At 36.9% G+C, this 22065-nt stretch overlaps 1 protein-coding gene across 4 annotated transcripts in view; it reads right to left on the minus strand.

Moving 5' to 3' along the window:
• Window positions 1-22065, minus strand: part of DLC1 (DLC1 Rho GTPase activating protein) — a 434041-nt gene that overhangs the window by 108708 nt on the left and 303268 nt on the right. For 2 of the 4 annotated variants that reach the window (XM_063668522.1, XM_063668521.1), the window contains exon 6: window positions 13195-22025. The exons of 1 other annotated variant lie outside the window; for it this stretch is intronic. In XM_063668522.1, coding sequence (XP_063524592.1) covers window positions 21874-22025 — 152 coding nt within the window. In that variant the 3' untranslated portion in view covers window positions 13195-21873. Of the gene's footprint in view, window positions 1-13194; window positions 22026-22065 lie in introns of those variants that run through there. One more of the 4 variants, XM_063668523.1, reaches the window with a different exon arrangement.

A 22065-nucleotide genomic window follows, 5' to 3' on the forward strand; every position in this document is an offset into this window, starting at 1 on the left:
AGTCTTCCTTATGGAGAGACCTCTCAATCTTAGAACACACTGACACCTATTGACTGTCATTCATTTGGGAAACAAATAGGAATTTCCTTGCCACAGCTCTTATATTATTATCCTGTTTTGTTACTTTTACTTTTCAAAAGATCATATCTTTTCTTCCTCATCAGGTCAGTGTTTTGAAGCCTATCAGGGAGAACATCTTATTATCAACTGTTAGAAAAAAATTGAGTGATGCTTTTTGAGTTAGAGGAGAAGAGACCCATTTAGGGCTATGGATGGTAAGACCAAAAAAGTCTTAAAAATGTTATTTCTAAAGTAGGAATTAGTAGGAATCCACCACACCTCTAATAGTTTAGTGCCACATCTGTGCTAAGTACAGATATAAAGAGTCTAACAACTATGGCTGGAATCCCCTACCCCCTCCCACCATTTCCTACTAACTCAGTGGGTTAGAAGCATTTATCTTTATTTCTGTTGTGGCAACCCAATTCTGGTTGTTGCCTTCTGTTTTTCTACTGCTTACACCAGCAACGGAAGTTCATAGGAATATCTTCCAAAAAAGCTCTGGCCAGAACCAAAGGAAGTGAGTACATTCAAGGGTGAAAGGATGATTCAACCTCTTTGAGTGCTTAATTTTTGGTATCCCTTCTGAAATTGCTGAAAAGAATGCCAACAAGTTGTAATTACCATAGCCCTCTCTGGGAGGTGGAAATTGGCCAGTACTCGTTGGATTTCAACCAACAATCCATTTCAAAGAAGTCATCAAAGGAAATGAGCACCTATTTTGGTAACTTTTAGGGAATATCTGACGCCCCTAAAAATTCCACATGCATGCTTGATAGAGTTTCATAAAACTGTGCTTCTTTATTAGCATTTTAAATTCAGGCTTAAATGTGCACTAAAAATTGTATAGTAATTTATTAGAGAGTTGATGATAGAGAGTGGCTAGGGCTTGGTCTCAGAATAAAAGAAACTTCTCAGTTTACCAAAATCTGCATTCGCTACCCACAGAGAAATGAGCACTTAATCTCCTAGGAAGAAAACATACCTGTGTTCAAATTTTTATCAAATGCCATATTTTTCCAGTGAACTAAGGTCCTCAAGTGGGGACATTCATCACCATCCTCAGGAAACTGAGAGGACTGCTTTTGCAATCAGAACAGCTTCCAAGGCCCTTATGCCAATGGTTATGTGGAACTATTCAACATCAGCCTCGGAAACTTCCTTGGGAGCTGAGTGGGCAGCTATGAATCATCCCCTGCCCTTTACACATATTGTTACTGATCTCCTTGGAATATTATATGAAAATAACAGCTTGCATTTTTGTTAAGAATGCTTTTCCTGATGGCATCAGGCAGTCCTGGAGTGAAAGCAGGTCCTGGTGAACTGTGTATCCTGGAATTGGATATACTCCAAAAATGTTTGCAAATGCTGTTTGGAAGCTGAGTCAACACACCTGATTTGGAAGAAAGCCACAGGCAGAGGCCAGCAGTACTGGCAAAAGCACAAGGACTCCATTCTGGGGATTAAAAAAAAAATAACAGAACTAATTTTTAACCTTTTCATAGTCAACTTGAAGAAACATTGTAGGCCCCAAACGTTCCATTTTGTTATGGATAAGAAAGCAGGCTGGGCATGGCGGCTCATGCCTATAATCCCAGCACTTTGGGAGGCTGAGGTGGGAGGATTTCTGGATCTCAGAAGTTTGAGATCAGCTTGGGCAACATAAAGAGACCCCCATCTTTACGAAAATATAGGAAAATTAGCTGGGTGTGGTGGCTTGTGCGTGTGGTAGTAGCTAGCTGAAAGGCTGAGGCGGGAGGGTGGATTGAGCCCAGGAGTTTGAGGTTACAGTGAGCTATGATTGTGCCACTGCACTCCAGTGTGGGTGACAGAGCATGATCCTGTCTCAAAAACAGCAAAAGAAAGTAAACCTAGGAAAACCAAACTCTCCTTTAAAAAATGCTTCAAATACACTGAGAAAAATACTGAGCATGGTTTTTCCCTTTGATTTGGCTATTTCTCATTTATTTGGCCCAAACTGATACTATATGATATTCCATCACATGGGAAAGAATAGCTAGAATCTCAAAGCTCAAATTTGGGTTCTAATCCCAAATTTATCACCAATTAGCCCTGTAGCTTCAGAGTTGCATGGATACCTTGGGATGTCTGTTGAACTTGACAAATGTATTTTGTCAGCAATTGGTGATGGCAATCCTTCTGTTGCAAGATCAAAAGCAGATGAGCTGTTTCAATCAATCATGTTCTTACAGGTAGCAACAGTCACATCGACATTTTGAGCCTTCCTGTATAAATAAATAGCTCCTGCCAATGGTGAATGATCAAGTGGAAGCGAGTGTGAATACAGCTCTTTGCTACTTAGATCTGTATGATATGAGGTATAGTTGATGGAAATGAGGATGCTTAATTTCTAGGAAAGGAGATTCAGAGAAAATTTTGTAGCTTCTTTGTGTGATTGAAGTACTGCTGTGAAGAAGGAGAACTAAATTTGTTTTGGTTTGTGTAACCTCAAAGTATAAAATATTGCCAATAGGTAGAAGCCATACAAAAACAGATTTCAGATCAACTTGGAAGATTATTTTCTAACATAGCTCCTTAGAGATGGTGCCACATTACCAAGTAACATGCCCATCCCTAGAGGTGTTCAAGAAGAGGGTTGATGGCCATGTGGCAGGAATATCGTGGTTGACCTATGGCAGTATTATCCTTCTCCTGGATTTTAGGAATCATTTAAAAAAATGAGCAAGGGGTCATTATAGAAATATAAACTGTCACCTTTTAATTTTGCCAATTTAGGACATTTTAATTGCCATTTATAATTACTACAAATTGCCATTTATAATTATAATATAATTATAATATACAAATTGTATATTATATACAAAATAAACAAATTGTATATTGTATAATATAATATACAAATTGTATATACTGTATAATGTATATATGTATAATGTATACATGTATACAATATACATGTATAATATACAAATGTATATATTGTATAATATAATATACAAATTGCCATTTATAATTACTACAAAATAAAGGATAATTCAAGAAGAGAAAAGAAATAATGTAAGAATGAAGGATCATTCTAGAATAGTAAGTAAATCCAGCTTTATACAATATATACCATCTATATAAATTAAAACACAACCAATGCTCTACATTCTGTATGGATACACACACACACACACAGTGAACTCGAAGAAATATCAACACAGGAGAGTGGTTATCTCTGATTAGGGGAAGGAGAATAGGACTGGAGAGGTGTTTAAAAGGGACTTCAACTTTACAATAATTTATTTATGTAAAAAATAACACAAATATGCTAAAATGTTCTCATTTGTTAATTCTGGATGCAGGAAGAAAAAAATATTTTATTATAGTGTATTTTTCTCTATTCAAAGGGATTGCCCATTCCTCTCAGACAAAACAAGAAGACACTTTACTACATCGCCTTTATTTTTCTCGTTTCAACACGTACCCGTGTAAGGTCTATTGCTCATTACTGCACATAGGCCATTATTTGGGAGACAGGAGACTATTCATCTATCAACTGTCTCTCATAGGCTTACTATGAACCATGAATTGTGCTTATGCTTCCTCTAAATCTGTGATTCTGTCGTTCTATGATACTTAATTTTTCACAGATACTCCTTTTACAATTTCTTTCAGATCTTACATTTCCTCTGAAACTGGAAACAAGTTCTCCAGGGAAACCTTGATCATCTGTGATCATCTGTGCTTATAATCCTTCGGGGCTAAGAGAACATCTCATTTATGTCACGAGAGTCATGACATACTAGTGTTGCACACCTCATAACCAAATATCTTTCAATTCTCCTGTGAAGTCAATTCTAATCATGGCTTCAAATGAGATGAAAAGATTTCTAGTGGTAGGGATGTTTGAAATGGAGCTACAGTGGGGTGTGAATTTGATTCTACTACTTCAGAGGGATTAAAATCTATCTTAGAACTTTCTACAGTTTATTTTTTCTTGACTTGGGTCTTTCTTGATGTCTTCTTGAAAGTATGTTTATGCAAGATGAAGTACCTGATCAATGATATGTATCCAGTAGTTGTTTTTCTGATGAATGAATGCATGAGAACCTATATTGGTTCTTGTTTTTGTCTGTTTCATACATTTTGTTTAATCCTGCAAATAGTTTCCTACCTGGGGGTCGGAGGATGTCTAGTGGAGTAAAGGTAGTATTAATAACATGTCATTGAATGATCTTCAAAATTTCAGAAAGCTTCAAGAAATCTTAAAATGTTCAACTTATTTGCTCTTGGCTAGAATTATATCAACATAATTTGTTAATAGAAGCTCTCTTATGCTGATCAGATTCCCTAATTAGTAACTATTTAAGCCCTTGATTTATTTTATTATTTTTTAATTTTTAACTTAATTAATTTTTTTGAGACGGGAGTCTCGCTCTGTCGTCCAGGCTGGAGTGCAGTGGCGTGATCTGGCTCACTGCAAGCTCCACCTCCCAGGTTTATGCCATTCTCCTGCCTCAACCTCCTGAGTAGCTGGGACTACAGACACCCGCCAACAAGCCCAGGTAATTTTTTGTATTTTTAGTCGAGACGGGGTTTCACCATGTTAGCCAGGATGGTCTCGATCTCCTGACCTCGTGATCTGCCCACCTCGGCCTCCCAAAGTGCTGGGATTACAAGTGTGAGCCACCGTGCCAGGCCGATTTATTTTTTTTAAAGAGTAAAAATTATTGCTTAACAAATACATTTTTGTGACTAACATTTCCAAAATATAGGCTTTATAGGGATAAACAAAAAAAGAAGGATTTGGCATAAAAAATGTGTTGGGAACTATAAAAATTTGAATATAATACGTGCTAAAACTAGTCTGATGAGACTTCAGGAACAGCCAAAATACACCCTATTGGAGAGGTAATGACAAGGACATATTAGTTTAAACTTCTTTTTGCCTGATCTTGGCTTTAGACTGATGATACATCCTTCTAAGAACAAAGTATTTCATTTAAAGTGAAAAGATTGCCCAGGTGCAGTAGCTCACACCTATAATCCCAGCACTTTGGAAGGCAGAAACAGGCAGATAGGTTGAGCCTAGGAACTCAAAGTTGCTGAGCCCCGGCAACAGAATGAAACCCTGTCTCAAAAAAACAAACGAAAAAGGTTAAAAAAAAAAAAAAGTTAATTTTAGATTGAAGAAATCTCTTGGAAGCTAAGTTCAGTCTTAGAAGAAAGTGACAATCACAAGTGTAATCTGGGCTAATAATTAAATTTTAAAATATGTGATAGACAAAATATGTGTTGATAAGAGGACAAAGAAAGGACAGTCATTTCCCAAACTCAAATGAGTAATTCTCAGTTCCATAGTTCTTCCATTTGTTTTGAATTGGTACCATTTACAAAGGCAAAGGAGAGATGCTGAGCCGGTTCCAGACATTACCTCTCCCAATTGAACAAAAGCTCTTGACCTTCTCTTTGCATTGTAGAGTCATTTCAGGACAGTTTTCCCGAGTGAAAGAATGTTTGTGTGTTTTCTTCCTAAGTGTCTGGTATACTTTTCTATACAAGTAAAACAAATCAAAAACTTTACAAAAAATAGTTATTCCTATATGAATTCAAATTTTGCTTCTAGATTTTGGGTTGGCTTTGAGATTTCTAGGTTTATCATTCTTTAAAATGGAAAATGTTGCTTATTTCTTTCCATTTCATAAAGTATGCTTTATGTAAACAACTTCTTGTTAATCCTCAACCTACAGATAAGGTCACAACTCCTTGCCATGGCTTTTTTTTTTTTTTTGAAATGGAGTCTCGCTCTGTCACCCAGGCTGGAGAACAGTGTGCGATCTTGGCTCACTGCAACCCCTACCTCCTGGGTTCAAGTGATTCTCCTGCCTCAGCCTCCCAAGTAGCTGGGATTACAGATGTGCACCACCACACCCAGCTAATTTTTGTATTTTTAGTAGAGACAGGGTTTCACGATGTTGGCCAGACTGGTCCCAAACTCCTGACCTCAGGTGGTGTGCCCGCCTTGCCCTCCGAAGGTGCTGGGATTACAGGCGTGAGCCACCATGCCCGGCCTAGCATGAACATTTTGATCACTGAGTTCCACAAACATTTGCATCTAATAGCAACTTACAGCTTAAAAGGGACTTTGCATATAATCTCATCTCAATTCACTGATCTCCAAACATGCTGTTAAAAATACCTCTAAACACTAGTAAATGTCTCCTTCTCCTTTTCTTTTTTTTTTTTTTTTTTTTGAGACAAGATCTTGCTCTGTTGTCCAAGGTAGAGTACAGTGGTGCAATCATAGCTCACTGTACCCTTGAACTCCTAAGCTCAAGCAATCCTGCTGCCTTAGCGTCTCAAATAGCTGGGAATACAGGCATGCACCACCACGCCTGGCTGATTTTTAAATTTTTTTGTAGATGGAGATCTTGCCATGTTTCCCACTCTGGTCTAGAACTCCAGGCCTCAAGCAATCCTCTCTCGTCCTTCCAAGGTGATGGGATTACAGGCTTGAGCCACTGGGCCCTGAGTTCTCCTCATTCTTCAGAACCCTACTGCAACATCATGCCCCCTGGGAAGATTTCCTACCTGCTGTGTTGTTCTGCACTTAGTGTTCCCTTCTCTCTATTGTATTTTTAATATACTTCAACTCAATTGTTCTTGCTGTATATTAAAAATTCTTATATAAAATAGTTCTTATATTAAAATATTTTTATGAATGGCTTCTTCATAAGATGGGGAGGGGAGGATGTTATTTCTATGTATTTATGGATGATAACATAGAGGTGAGGGAAATGGGTAAAACCAGAGTCAATACGTTTTAGAGCCTGAGTTTGAAACTAGATCTTCCATCTCCAAGTCAGGCTCTGTCTACTCCACAGCATGGCTTTTCATAAGATGCTATGATGCTTGGTTTCACGAAATATTACAAGTATCGCTATTGCTTTGGTTTGTTAAAACAATGGTAATTACAATTTTTAAGGCAAATTCTGATGGCCTGCATGTATAGAGTATTTATAGTATACTAGGCAATGTTCTGAGTTAGATGTATTAATTCACTTAATCCTCATAACAACCCTATAAGAGAAGTACTATTATTATTATTATTTGAGACTGAATCTCATACTGTCATCCGGGCTGGAGTGCAATGGCGCGATCTCCGCTCACTGCAACCTCCGCCTCCTGGGTTCAAGCGATTCTCCTGCCTCACCCTCCTGAGTACCTGGAATTACAAGTGTATGCTACCACACCCTGCAAATTTTTTTTATTATTATTATTTTTTTTTTAGTAGAGGCGGGGTTTCACTATGTCGGCCAGGCTGGTCTCCAACTCCTGACCTCGTGATCTGCCTGCCTCGGCCTCCCAAAGTGCTGGGATTACAGGCATGAGCCACTGTGCCTGGCCAATAATTTACTGTTATTATTCTTATCTTACAGGTATGGAAATTGAGGTATCAAATGATTAAATAACTTGCTTGCCACCCAGATAAAAGTGGCAGAGCTGATTCCTAACCAGACGAATTAGTTTAGGAACCCACATTCTTAATAAAAGTAGACTTAAATACTGATGTTTTCTTTCCTAAATAGAACTTTGTACACGATCACTGTCTACAAGACTGATTATAATTTTTGTTGTTGTTGTTGTGTGGGTTTTTTTTTTTTTAGAGAGGCAGAGTCTCACTCTGTTGCCCAGGCTGGCCTGCAGTGGTACAATCATAACTCGCTGCAGCCTTGAACCCCAGGGCTCAAGAGATCCTCCTACCTCAGCCTCCTGAGTAGGTAGAACTACAGGTCCATGCCCAGCTAAGTTTTAAATTGTTTTTATGTGGAGATGGGGACTCGCTATGCTGCCCAGGCTGGTCCAGAACTCCTGGCCTCAAGTGATCCTCCAGACTTGGCCTCCCAAACTACTGGGGTTACAAGGGTGACCTACTGCACCCAGCCCTTTAGTTTTGAGTCTACGCATATTATAGAACCTAGGTTTGGCTCTGAATCTCCATTTATAGCCTCAACTATAATTACAGAGCACAAAAAAAATGGAGTTGATTCAGATTTCTGAATACAGTGGGTTTCATGTGGATAGTTATTAGGAAACAAGCAGGGCTTTTATTTTTGGACTTTTTTCTCCTTCTTCTACCCTTCAAATAATAAAACAAATTGGCAATTGAGAAAACAAGGGAAAAAAAAGCCAACAGCCTGTTTCTGATTTGTTTGGGACTGGATCCAAGGTTTTGGGAATCTTTCAGAGTTGCATTTTCAGAGTGTTCAAAGCGGGAATTCACTTTTGAAATAACTTAGAGATGAAAAAATGAAATTGTCAAATATATTGTGTCAAACTGCTATTTTAATGATTTTTTGCATGTAATAATAAAAATTAAAATATTCATTACAGTTCACATTGTAAAGATCACTTTGAGTGTAAAACCTACATTAAAAAAGCATAAGAACAAATACAAATATTTTATACCTTCTGCTAATACATTATAAGAATTTAGATTATTGAGAAAATAAATTTAAGAAGGCAGTATTGAACAACTACAAGAACCATAAAATATAGCTGAGAATTGGTTAGAGAAGAAAAGCTCCTAATTTCTAGTATATTAGAATAAAAGCCACAGTCACCATTCAAGTTATTTAAATACTATTGCAATTTAATGATTCAGGAGAAAGAGCAATTTCGTGCCACTGAGACTTTTGGAGTCTCCAAAATCTCCAAATGTAGATTCTGGACATTTTCTTCTGTGCTTTTATAATACTGAACTCCTAATCTTTGATAGTTTCTCTAAAACGCATCATGAATGTGTACAAAATGTATTTTTAAATTTTTATTTTTTTCAAACGTTTATTTTATGTTCAAGGGTATATATATGCAGGTTTGTTATATAGGTAAACTCATGTCACAGGGTTTGTCATACAGATTATTTTCTCCCCCAGGTACTAAGTCTAGTACCCAACAGTTTTTTTTTTTTTTTGGTTGGTTGGTTGGTTGTTTTGAGACGGAGTCTTGCTCTGTCATCAGGCTGGAGTAAAGTGGTGCGATCTCGGCTCACTGCAACCTCTGCCTCCCTGGTTCAGGTGATTCTCCTGCCTCAGCCTACCAAGTAGCTGGGACTACCAGTGCGCGCCAAAAAGCCCAGTTAATTTTTGTATTTTTAATAGAGACGGGGTTTCACCATGTCGGCCAGGATGTTCTCGATCTCTTGACCTCGTGATCCGCCGGCCTCGGCCTCCTAAAGTGCTGGGATTACAGGCATGAGCCACTGTGCCCGGCCCCAGTAGGGTATTTTAAAATTTAAAACGTTTTAATAAGTTTTGTTTTTAATTGATGCAATAATTGTACATATTTACAGGGTACAGTATGATGTTTTGATACATATGTACATTGTATAATGATTAGATCAGATAATTGACAGAGCAATCACCTCAAACACTTGCCATTTCTTTGCAGTGAGAATGTTATATCAAGTTTTTATTCCTGGATATTTAGGCCAATGAGCTGGGTCTTTATTCTCCAGACTTAGTAAAATTGCCATCTTTCTACCATCTCTGCAGAATTTCTAAGCCTGCCTGTCTTCTTGGCTTCGCTCTGGGCTTTATCTTTTCCCTCCTATTTACTTATTCATTGGATTTCTATTTCGCTTCCCACACTGTGACTTTACTTTTATCAAAACTGAAGTTTCCCCCACCTTTAATTTTTTTTTTTTAATTTTTAATTATTTATTTTTGAGATGCGGTCTCACTCTGTTACCCAGGCTGGAGTGCAGGGGTGCGATTACAGCTCACAGCAAACTTGACTTCCTAGGCCCACGTGATCCTCCCACCTCTGCCTCCTGAGTAGCTGGGACTACAGGCATGCACCTCCATGTCTCGCTAATTGTTTTATTTTTTGTAGAGACAGGGTCTCACTATGTTGCCAAGGCTGTTCTTGAACTCCTGGGCTCAACTAATCTACCCACCTCAGCCTCCCAAAATGCTGGATTATAGGCATGAGTCACCATGCCTGGCTAGCTTCCCCCTTGTAACACATCTTATTTCCTTTCTTTATCAAAATTAGCTTGAGATTTCAGCTTTAGTTAGTCTTTCATGAAAACCGAGTAGTAGGAAAGTGGGATTCAGTCCTATGCCTCTTCTTCTGAAAACTCACCTTGCACACTTTACCTATCTTTGTCTTTCCTTAAACTTAAGATAGTGTTGACTTCATAGTATCTAGGTTGTGTTCACTTACATGCTGTTCAATTACTCACTAGTTTCTACATTTTCTATTTTAGGTTGGAAGATCCTGGAGAAAACTCAGCATTAAATGTCGATAATTACCATGATTTTTTAACAAATGTTTATTTGAATGATTTCTTTTTTTCAACCAATACCTGGGCTACTCAGCCAAAATAATGAATAGGGAATTTCAGTGGGAAATTAGTAACAGAAAAGGGAAATAAGACGTAACAGGAAGTATCTAGATTTCTTCTATGGGTTTTAGAATTCTGTTGGAGATGAGTATTTCTAACCCTGGAAAGTTACCAAAAATGAAATGAAGATTGAATTTCCTATGAATAGGAAGAAGTTGAAGAAAACCTGGAGATTGCGCAATCCTGTCTGAACTATGCATCTGGTGACACGTTTGGACAGAAGTGTTTTGATAGGCTAGTTTCCCACCCTCTCTTCTTGTCAGTTTTCTTCTATGAATGTCCTCCCCCTCCCTCTGTGGTGTATTTGGTTGTAAACATAGGCTTTTAGTTTTTAAGGCAAATATTCCTCAGGATTATGGACAGAAGAGGAAATTCTCTTTAAAATAGCTTTGTGATACGATTCTTGTCTTTTACATGCAATAAACCTTTTGGGAAACAGAACAGAATGGATGGAAAATACCATGATAGGAAAAGAGCTCTATAGTTTCACCTTAATTTTAGATCAATTCTCTTCATTGGAAGTGTCATTTATGGTTTTTGCTGACTCACTTCCCTGCCATTGCTATTACCCTGGAGGGAGACACCATGACAAGCCATGCACAGACTTCATAGCATTAGTAACTTCTTGGGTCTTTGATGTGTTTTGTGTCAACAGAATCATTGTAGTACTCATGGTGTGTGCTGTTGGGGTCAGAGGTGACTATGAAGAAAGTCTTGAAGTTTGGAAGGACAAAAATGCTCAGGGGGAAAGAAGACTGTTCTGTTAAGGAAAATATTACTGTCAAGCCAGAAATATTCCTGAAGTCTTCATTAGGTCTAGTAATCTCCAAGGATTAAGATGACGGGACCCACGGTTGGATGACCTCTGTTGGATGTGCTAATACATAGAGGCTGAGTGGGCTGGATGGGTGGAAAACAGAGAGACGCAGTGCAGCACCAAACTCTGAAAAGAGCAGCTGTCTTTACAATGCTTATTCACTTTCAGTTACCTGCCGGCCAACGTAATGAGAACCCCTATCATAGGTGAAGGTTAAGTACACTATTTCCCTTAGACTTTAAAGTCCGCTTTAGTATTTTGCTGATGAGTATTAATGAGCAAGGCTTAAATTTCAGATTTTAAGAAATCTTTTTATCTAAAAATAAATAATTGTGGATGGAGACAGTTTCAGGGTAATTTCAACTCTTTTACTTCATACACACACACAGAGTCATAGGTTTTAGAAGCAATAAAATATTTTATTGAGCTAAAGTCATGGCTATTTCATTTCATTATGAGTAAGATACTTTACAAATAAAATAAATCATTGGCAAATAAAATGCAGTATTTTAATGATCTGAAAACATAACATCTTTTTAAATAGGCACTAGGTATTTTGCAGATTTCACCAATTACTTGTCACACTATGGTTGGAAATTCTGAACCATTCCATTCATTTATTAACTCAGCCAGAAAACTGTTTTTAAATATTTATGGGAATGCTTATGGTCAAATTCCTTCATTGCCTTTACATATAACTAAGTGGAGAGAAAGCTTTTCAATCAGTTTCTGGTACAAGCACCTGTCTTACATTTTGCCCCATAACTGTAACTATGACACTAATTGGCTTGCTTCTTAACACCTTCTTGATCATACTGCCTGAATTTGGCCAGTCTTGCAACGTGGCATTTTACAATCCCATGTTAAAATGAGGCTAGTACAGACCAGATGGCATTATTGGGTGGTCACACTAGGAAAAAAAAATGCCAAAAAACTACATTGCAAATTTTGATTTTAGATAGGAAAATAGAGTTTATTTCAGTCTGCAGAACAGACTAATAAATATCATTTGCACCCCTAAGAATAGCTGGTACTCACTCTAAGGCAGGGCTTCTGAAAATGGGGTCTGGTACCCCCGGCAATTGTGCAAGATGATCCATTGGAGAAAATATGACTACTATTTATATCTTATTTTTTAATTGAAGAATCAAATTAAGCTTTGCAAATATTTAATTTAAGTAGATTAATGCTGATTCGTACTTCATTCCACATGGCATGTGTCACCTATACTCAAAGTCTGCTAAGGGGAGATTGTGGTTCCATGGCATAAATGAGTTGGCCAAGTCTCTCTCAATCATTCTTTTGCTTTCATCATTTACATAAGGGGGGGGGGGTCCAATCTTTTGGTTTCCCTGGGCCACATTGGAAGAAGAAGAATTGTCTTGGGTCACACATAAATTAGACTAACACTAATGATAGCTGATAAGCTAAAAAAAAAAATAGCAAAAAATTCTTCTAATATTTTAAGAAAGCTTAATGAATTTATGTTGGGCTGCATTTAAAGCTGTCTTGGGCTGCATGAAGTCCACAGGCTGTGGGTTGGACAAGCTTGATTTAAATGTTTCAAGTCATTTATGGATGAACATAAGTAGACATAAGAGAGTTTAAAGACATATTATCTCATTTGAAAGAAATTTGACTAAAATAATGCTAATAAGTCAAGACAAAGTGAAGAGCAAGAGACCATTGATATTTCTCTGAGTCCTATTAGGAGCTATTGATGTTTTGAAAATCTAATCACATTTGACAAAATTTCTGCCTCCACCTTCTCCCCCATGGAAGGATCAGGAAGACTATTAAAATATAGATATCCACTTACTCTTTTTCAAAGTGAACCTTGACCTAGAGGAAAATTGTGCCTTGAGATGTTAGCTAAGGATAGAGCAAAGTCATCACTGTTAGCAAGACATTTTAAATATATTCTGTGATTTCTCCTGTGATGTTTAGTTATGTAACACCCAATTAATGTTTAATGAAAAACTTCACTGAATAGCCAATGACCTAAAGACACATTGAGGAAACATGTTCATTTTGCCTTAGTAAAAATGGCTGAAAGAATCCTTGGAAAACAACGTGGTTACCAGGCTAAAGTACATTCCTTTGAATGTATTTTCTGGTAAAAACACAGTCAACATTGCAAAAGATCTGAATAAACAAGTTTTATAACAAATTATGTCACGTAAAAGGTTTGGAATATATAGTAAATGTAAGCACAGATGTTTCTAATAGGTCTTGGCTTATAGTATTTGCTAAATTTTGTTTCAATGATGGAATATGAACGATTGCCTTCCCCCTTTCATTATGAGCCACCAAAGGGAAGAAAGACCAATGAGGTGATGTCTCAACAGTAAATGGCTCCTTTAATAAATATAATATTTCATCTAAAAACTATAAATGTAACCACAGAAAGAATTCTAGGCTGTTTATGAAGATAGCATTGCAAAATTAATAGACGAGCTATTTTAGCAAAAAGTTAAAGCTAAAAGTGCACAAAATGCTATAGACTGACATTGATATTCTAATATTTTCATTAAAAAAACCCAAATTAGTAAAAAGTGAATTCTTTACAATATTTGAAATGAGGTAGGCAGTGGCCACAAACACCATTTGTTACCATAGAGAGGTTTGCTGGTTATCTCAGAGCAAAGAACTGGAACAAGAGATTACTTACTCATTTTTTTTTTTTACAAAAAGCAAATAACTCAAATTTACTGACATTTCAGTGACGATAAGCAGTTGTCACTATTATGCTACTGAGAATACATTTTTTTAAACAGTACATAATTTGTTTCTCCAAGATAAAGATGGCACTTAAACAATGAGTGAGCAAGTAAGTGCTTTATAAAAGAAGTTGTGTTATGTATAAATCATTCTAAAAATATTTTGGAAATGTGTATATTGTTATATGAATTTATTACTGAAAATGATGTGTATTTACTACCTATTAAAACTCTCATACAGAAATTTTAAAAATCTGAATACAGTTTTCCAATCCATTAAAATTTTTGACAAATTAATAATTGCACTTGTGGTAATTTCAAATATACGTATTCAAAATATAAAAATGTAATTTCCGATTTGTTTTCCAGACATCAAAGCATATATATTTACTAGTAAAATTTCAGTAGACTCCTTTGGGTTACTGTTAGGCTAGATGAAAATTTTGCATCATGACTTAGTAAAAAAGTTGTATTTTGTCCGTTTGGAGTTACATGTTTTTTTCTACCTTCACGGCCTTTAAAATCAAGTATTAAACTGCAGTTTGAATCGATGTGCCTTCTTCTTTAGGCTAAGATTTAAAAAGCAGCTTCAAGCATATTCTGTCATGTTTTTTATCCTAAAAGTTATTCATTATAACATTTATAGAGAAAGTTTCTTTTGGCACTATTAAAAAATAAACCTTATAAATAGACATTTTTTCATGTTTGCTTTACACCATATATTAGTGCAGTATTACATGAACATTATTTAGAGTAGTGGTTCTCAATTGGAGTGATCTTTCTCCCTAGGGGACATTTGGCAGTGTCTGGAGAGGTTTTGGCTGTCACACCTGGGGGAGGTACTGCCGACATACAGTTGGTAGAACCCAGGGATGCTGCTAATGTCCTATAATGTACAGTTCTCCATGACAAAGAATTATCTTGCCCAAAATGTCAATGGTGCCGGGGTTGAGAAACCATGCTTTAGTGATTATGATATACATAGCGTGTACTTGACAGTATTTTACTTATGTATACCCATTTTAAAACAGTTTGGAGGCCACTGTAAGTTATGACATTTGAGAAGCTGAATTACCAGTTGAGATTCTATTTGGTTCAAAGTGCAAAATGTCTAGTATTTGTTTTAATTCACCATAGTATTTTGATTTAAAATCCATCTTATGTTTAGCTCTGTGAATTATAAACCATGGGTTGACTAGAAAAGGACTTCTCAGTGAGCAATGTCACATGTATATATCTTTAAGGCTGGCTTTTGTTTTTGTTGTTGGTGTTATTGTTTTAAGGTACTAAACTGTTTAAAACATCAGGATTTCATGAGGTTATACATGTGTACTGTCACAGAATTCAAGAAATTTAATAAAATGTGGACATGCAAATAAATTGCATGAAGCTTATTCATATCTTATTACCTATCAGTTTCTAGGCAGAGAAGGCCTAAATTTAGAAACACAGCTAAAGATTTTTGTTATCAGGCTCCTTGCCTCTATTTTGGCCAGTCTTCCCAAGAACATTATGAAGACAAAACAATTTTTATTATTTATCACTTCGTCTAATAGTAGAAACTATTAAATCTTACAAAAATGAAGCAAAATCACAGTATCAGTTTTAAAGGCTGCTACAGTTAGTCTTCCTTTCTTTGGTGTAGGGTTTTTAGATTAAAAGTTCTTCTTATGTGATATTTTATCGAACTTCTGCTTCCTTTCTGCAATGCCCAGAATTTCAGATCAACTATGAGTCATGACTTTGGAACAGTGACTTAAGGATTAAGTTATAAAATTAAAAAGATAATAGGTATTTCAATGTAGGACCAGAAACACACCACACACACACACACACACACACACACACACACACACACACCTAATAAATGCTAAGAAGTAAGATAGTTTTACAAGCAATTCCTTAAAACTTGGAAGAGCTGATGATGTGAGAAAAATCAGAAAATGTTTCTATCAAAAGAGAAAAATGAATGGCCTAACATCTATTATTTGCAGCTTAAGTTGTGAAAATATCATTTATAATGTGTGATTAATTGTATTCCACACATGACTATTTTAGTTGATGTTATAGAATATGACGAATGTTAAAGAAGATGAAAATAAAACGAATGTTAAGAATAACTTAATGACTTTGATTTTTCTAACTCGATTCCTTCTAAAGCCTGTAGATTCCAGAAAAACAAATACTTCCTTGATGAAAAGATCTTTGGACTGGGGAACTGCTTTTTCACCAAGACTACAGGAACTGCTAATAATTCCTGTAGCTATTTGATATATATTGATGTATGATGTTCGTCTGTGACTATCAACCTATGTATCCTTATAAATCTATAGATAGATATCTATAAAGAGTCATCTCAAGATTTTTGAGAGTCCATGCAATCTTAATTTCCAGTACTGCATATAATTTTCACTATAAAAACATAATTCCTTTGGAGAGTTAGTGCAACTAGAGAATAATAACATCATGATGAGATACGGACACAGGAAAAGTAGCTAAGCTCACTCACTAGTGGGTGACTTCTGCTCATCAGTCTCTCTGACAAAATCAAAGCTTACTTGAAATTATAGAATATGGTATTGCTCATAAATAGAAAAAATAGCAAAACCCTGTGATACAGTTTGGATGTTGTCCCTGCCCAAATCTCACGTTGAAATGTAATCGTCAATGTTGGAGGTGGGACCTGGTGGAGTGTTTGGGTCTTGGGGGTGGATATCTCATGAAGGGTTTAACACCATCCTCTTGGTACTGTCTTCGCAATAGTCAATGAGTTCTTATGAGATCTGGCCAATTAAAGATGTATGGCACCTCCCTCCTGTCTCTCTTGCTGCTACTTCCACCATGTGAGATGCCTGCTCCCCCTTCACCTTCTGCCATGATTGTAAGCTTTCTGAGGCCTTCTCAGAAGCAGATGCTGGCGTTATGCTTTCTGTACAGCCTGCAGAACCAGGAGCCAATTAAACCTCTTTTCTTGCAAATTACCCAGTCTCTTTATAGGTATTTCTTTATAGCAATGCAAGGACAGCCTAACACACCCTGTAAATATTAAATATGAGAATGGCAAGTCTAGGCAATAAGCTAAAATCAGTTATGACCTTTGAAATATTAAGATTATGGTTGCTAAATTTTGGTGTTTGGTGTTGGTTACAGAGTAGAGGGAAATGTTTTTTTCTTCCTCTTAAATTTCTATAGTTAAGTGCTACCTACCGGAGCAAGGGTAGAAAAAATCGCAAACTTGTTGCCCATCTGTCAATACTGATTTCTTGCTAATTTCTTGCTTTTATTTTTTTTTAAACAGCTAACAAAACACAGCATATTCCAAAAGTTCTATCCTGTTCTTTTGTGCTTAGCAAATGTGGTTTCCCACCTCCACCCTCAATTCTGGGTATCTTTACTGTTTTAAGAAGACCAGAATATTTATTAAAGGGGGAAGATCAAAGATTACAGCACTGAATGACATCAACAATGTCATTGTCAACAAACTTTTTTTTTTTGGAATTTACAAAGCAATTTCTTTTTTTAATTTTTTTATTTTTATTTATTTTATTTTATTATTATACTTTAAGTTTTAGAGTACATGTGCACAATGTGCAGGTTAGTTACATATGTATACATGTGCCATGCTGGTGTGCTGCACCCATTAACTTGTCATTTAGCATTAGGTATATCTCTTAGTGCTATCCCTCCCCCCTCCCCCCAACAAACTTTTATTGGAGGCATTGTCATTGTCAATGTCCATGTCAACAAACTTTTACTGGAGACAAAAGTTTAGAAGAAATAAATTGAAGTATGCTAACCCTGCTAATAGGTGTAAAATTGCATCATAAAGTAAACAGAAGCAATAAGATTTGCTCTTTTATAGCGGTCTATCTTTCAAAAACCTTTCTATTGAAAATTCATTTACTACATTAAATCAATTTTAGAAATACTTTCTCTGACTTTTGGAAAGAAGAAAATTGATATTTTGTTATTGTAAGGCTGTTGGTCCTCATCAGTTATTTGGTACCTGGTGGTTCAATAGAACCGCTTTAGGTTTTCCACTTTTAGTGACTTGATAGTTAAATACATACTTTGACATCTTTTGAGGAAATTGATTTAGCCCTTATTATCTTCAGAATGAAAACCAAATAAAGCATTTGCTGTTCTTGCCGCTTTTAAGTCTCTTTCTCTGGTCTGAAGTTCTTCTGCCTTAAATAATCTATTAGTTTTAAATCATTTCATCTGTAGGAATAGAATGAAAATTTAAAATGAATAGAGTGTTAGTTTTCTCATTCTTCTAGACTTATAACTACTAAACAAATAAATAGGGGGGGTGAGGTAGGAGATGAGCAGGACTTGTTTTCAAGACCCTCCTGATCTAAATAGGATGTAGCAAAGAAAGTGCCTCAAACCAGCCAGGACTAGGAATTATTATGTATTTGCTTGAGATATGCCCACCAGTGCCATGACAGTTTATAAATGCCACGGCAATGACCTGGAAGTTACCTTATGTGGTTCTGGGAACTCCTTGCCCCATATCCCAGAAAGTTTGTGAATAATACACTTCTCATTTAGCATATAGTTAGGAGTGAGCACGAATATAGCTAGCCATCAATGCACAAGGGCTACTCTGTGCTACTTTGCCTAGGGGTATCCCCGCTCTGTCTGTGGAGCACCGTTTTGCTGTACACTGTTGCTCTAATGAACTTGCTTTCTTTCACTGTCAGCTCACACTTGCATTCTTTCCTGAGTGAAGCCAAGAACCCTCTGAGGCTGAGCCCCACCTTTGGGGTTCGCTTGCATCAGCTGGGTGTGGAGAAGAAAGAGAAGGAGAGCAATATCTTCTGTAGGGAACTTTTGAGGTAAATATTGGTCTCTTTCTAAAACTCCTTGCAAGCCACTGTACCAGTTATCAACAAATGCTAGTCATGTTTCCTCTATTAGATATAAAACACAATAATACCTTACCAGGATTTGGTAGGTGAAAATGTCAATTTCTTTTTCCTAATTCCTTTTAATTGAAACTATTTGTTACAGCATGATAACTATAAAGTAGAAATAAAAACTAGGCTGGAATTGAAAAGAAAACAAACCCCCAAACTGAGGAAGAGTAGTGGCTTTTTTTGGAAACATACATGAAATCCTGGCAGGTAAAATAACTGTGTATTGTATATGTTAGCATGCTAGAATGAAATTTTAACACAACTCCTATGTCAAATGTTGACAAACTAAAGCTGGTCAACAACGAGATTAAATAAATCATAACCAGGACATTAACACCCCATAGAAAAGGCATGCATGAAAGCAGCTGGTACTGTCCCTGATAGACAAAACAATGAGCACTGACCCCAGTTTCAACAAGTTATGGTATAAAAATGTAAACACTCCATAGAGAATTTCTTTGTTAAGAAATTTATGTTATGTTATTAAGTTTAAATTACAGAGGCTTCCATTCCTCTCAACAACATACATGGCTTTTTAAAAATATCAGGATGACCAACCAGCCATGATGGCCTTCCCAGCTTCCACAATTCCCTCTGCCCTATCTATATTCCTGATCTTCCCCTAGACTATGTTAGGTCCCTGTGTGCATACACATTTTAATGGCACACTGCTTTTGTTTTGTTTTGTTTTTGGAAGAATCAGGAATTACTCTCTGCTCTGCTAGTCATGAGGGCAGGGTTGCGTCTGCATTTATTGCTATGTCTCTAGTGCTTAGCATAATGCTTGACATGAGTGAATTCTTATTTGTTCATTTCATAAGACCATCTTTTTCTGCTTGTCTTGGTTTATATGGTTTTGGTATTGCTCTGGGCACTCATTATGCAACACAAAATTGATTTTCAAAATGTTAACTATAATGTGATAGTTTAATGTGAGAAAATAGGAAAAGATGAAATGGGTGACAAATGATTGCCCGTTTTTAATGATGGACTGCACACTATCATTGACGGTGCTTGTGCTTTCTCGAGTGGCTTTCTTAGAACAGTTCCAAGAACTTCAAACACGCCTTTAATCCTTCAGTTATCTCTGTGATATGTAAAGCATTTTCAATATCACCATATAACAGCTTGGGAGGCAGACAGGTCTGAAAAGCAGAAGTCCAGAAATGTTTTCCGTTTGACTAAATGTTTGTTTCTAGCTTAAGCTTTCGCTCATTTTCATTTGATCTCATCCAAATTTGCTTTACTGAAGGGCGCCATTTACATTTTTTATTTGTATCGCTTTCTGTTTGCTATTGTATAGACTTTTAAATTGCTTAATTTTCTTTTGGAATCCTCACATCTCAAAAAGAGATGTTGAATGTAGTGGGAGTTTAAGACAGACATTAATGGACTGCTCTTCATTTTAGTCTCGCTCAAAGATAAAGTGAAAGACTTAATAAAAATTCTGCATGATAATATCAACATTAAATATCCATAGATAAGGAATTTACAGGCACTGAGAAAACAGAATTTTCTTCAGACATTATTTTTGGCTGTATGTAGCTCAGGAAAGCAAAATGACTACACAGATGTGTACATATACCTGGGCCCACTGTATAGAGGTGCACAATTGTGCATTACACACCTCTGTGGGCATTATTCTCACCTATAAGACACTTTACATCTTTGAAATATATAGAAATAACAACAGAAGCCTCTGCATTTCTACATACAGATTAAAGAATAATGTCTTCCCAAGTTAATCAGGACTCATCAGATTTTCAGTGAACCCATAAACTACAGAATCTTGAAAAGATGTTAGAAAATGATTGGTTTTAAATCCACAGATATACCATTTGAATATATATGCTATTTAAAAAACACTAATTAGTTGTTTTCTTGCGTGAATTAAATAAGAAACTTGAGAGGCTTTCATTTCCAGCGAAAGAAACCACATAGCAACTTCCTTTTCCCTGTTTGACGCCTCTTCAATAATGCGGTCTCATCTTTTATGTATCTTAGCCACGTCTGCTGTATGGACCCAACTGTACAATAAAATTTCAAACCAATGCTTAATGAGAATTTGGTAACTTGATGCGTTTCATAAGTGTTTATGTTATGTTTGTTTCCTTTTTTCATAAGTGTTTTGTTTATGTTATCTTTGTTTCCGTTTTATTTGGAGACAGGGTCTCCCTCTGTTGCCCAGCCTGGAGTGCAGTGGCGTGATCTCAGTTCACTGCAACCTCTGCCTTCCCAGATAAAGCGATTCTCATGCCTCAGCTTCCTGAATAGCTGGGATTACAGGCGCCCCCCCCCGACCATGCCTGGCTAATTTTTGTATGTTTAGTAGAGATGGGGTTTCTCCATGTTGGCCAGGCCGCTCTCGAACTCTTGATCTCAAGGGATCCGTCCATTTCAGCCTCCCAAAGTGTTGGGATTACAGGTGTGAGCCACTGGGCCTGGCTGTTTGTTTTCTTTATAAGAAGATATATTCTGAGTACAATATCCCAGGGCTTCTCTTTCTCTTCTAAGTGAAGATTTCAAGTGTGGTACAGAACAAATTGCAAGTTGATGCAGAAAGTGAACAGACATTATGGATGGCTAGGAAATCCTCAGAATGGTTAAAGAGAGTGGAAAGTATGCAAAGGGAGTTTCTTCTAACCAGGGAGGGCATCCTTAAATGACCAATTTAGCATCCTTACATTGTTTCCCGGGTTCTTTAGGAAAGTTTCCCTTTTAGCTTTCGGGACCCTGTTGGCAGGCTTTGGAACCCACTCTCCTATTTGCTTTGTCTGAAGGACCTTGCAGCTTTGCACTGTCAAACATGACCTGTGGCCTATGCTGACTGTTGGTGTCTTAGGCTTCTCTTATCATTGGTGAAACTGGCATATTGTCACATCTTACTGAAGAGCTGCCCCCCGGCGTCAACCCCACCTTTTTTTTTTTGTGGCTGCCCGAGGAGATTGGAGTGCAGTGTTCTGCCAGGCACACACCCGCCTAGGCGATGTTTTCTTCTCCAGCAACGTGGAAAAGCCTCTTTTGGGGAAAGGTGTAAGGAGACAAACCAATTGCCACTTCCAAGTTGGAAAGATTGGATCTCTTTGTGCTCTTATCTTCATCCACTTCCAACTTTACTGATTTTACCGCTGCTGGGTTCCGGGGGAGGTAAAAAGGAGAGGAGAAAATGAT

This window comes from Pongo pygmaeus, chromosome 7 (genome assembly GCF_028885625.2).
Source record: "Pongo pygmaeus isolate AG05252 chromosome 7, NHGRI_mPonPyg2-v2.0_pri, whole genome shotgun sequence".
Lineage (NCBI taxonomy): Eukaryota > Metazoa > Chordata > Mammalia > Primates > Hominidae > Pongo > Pongo pygmaeus.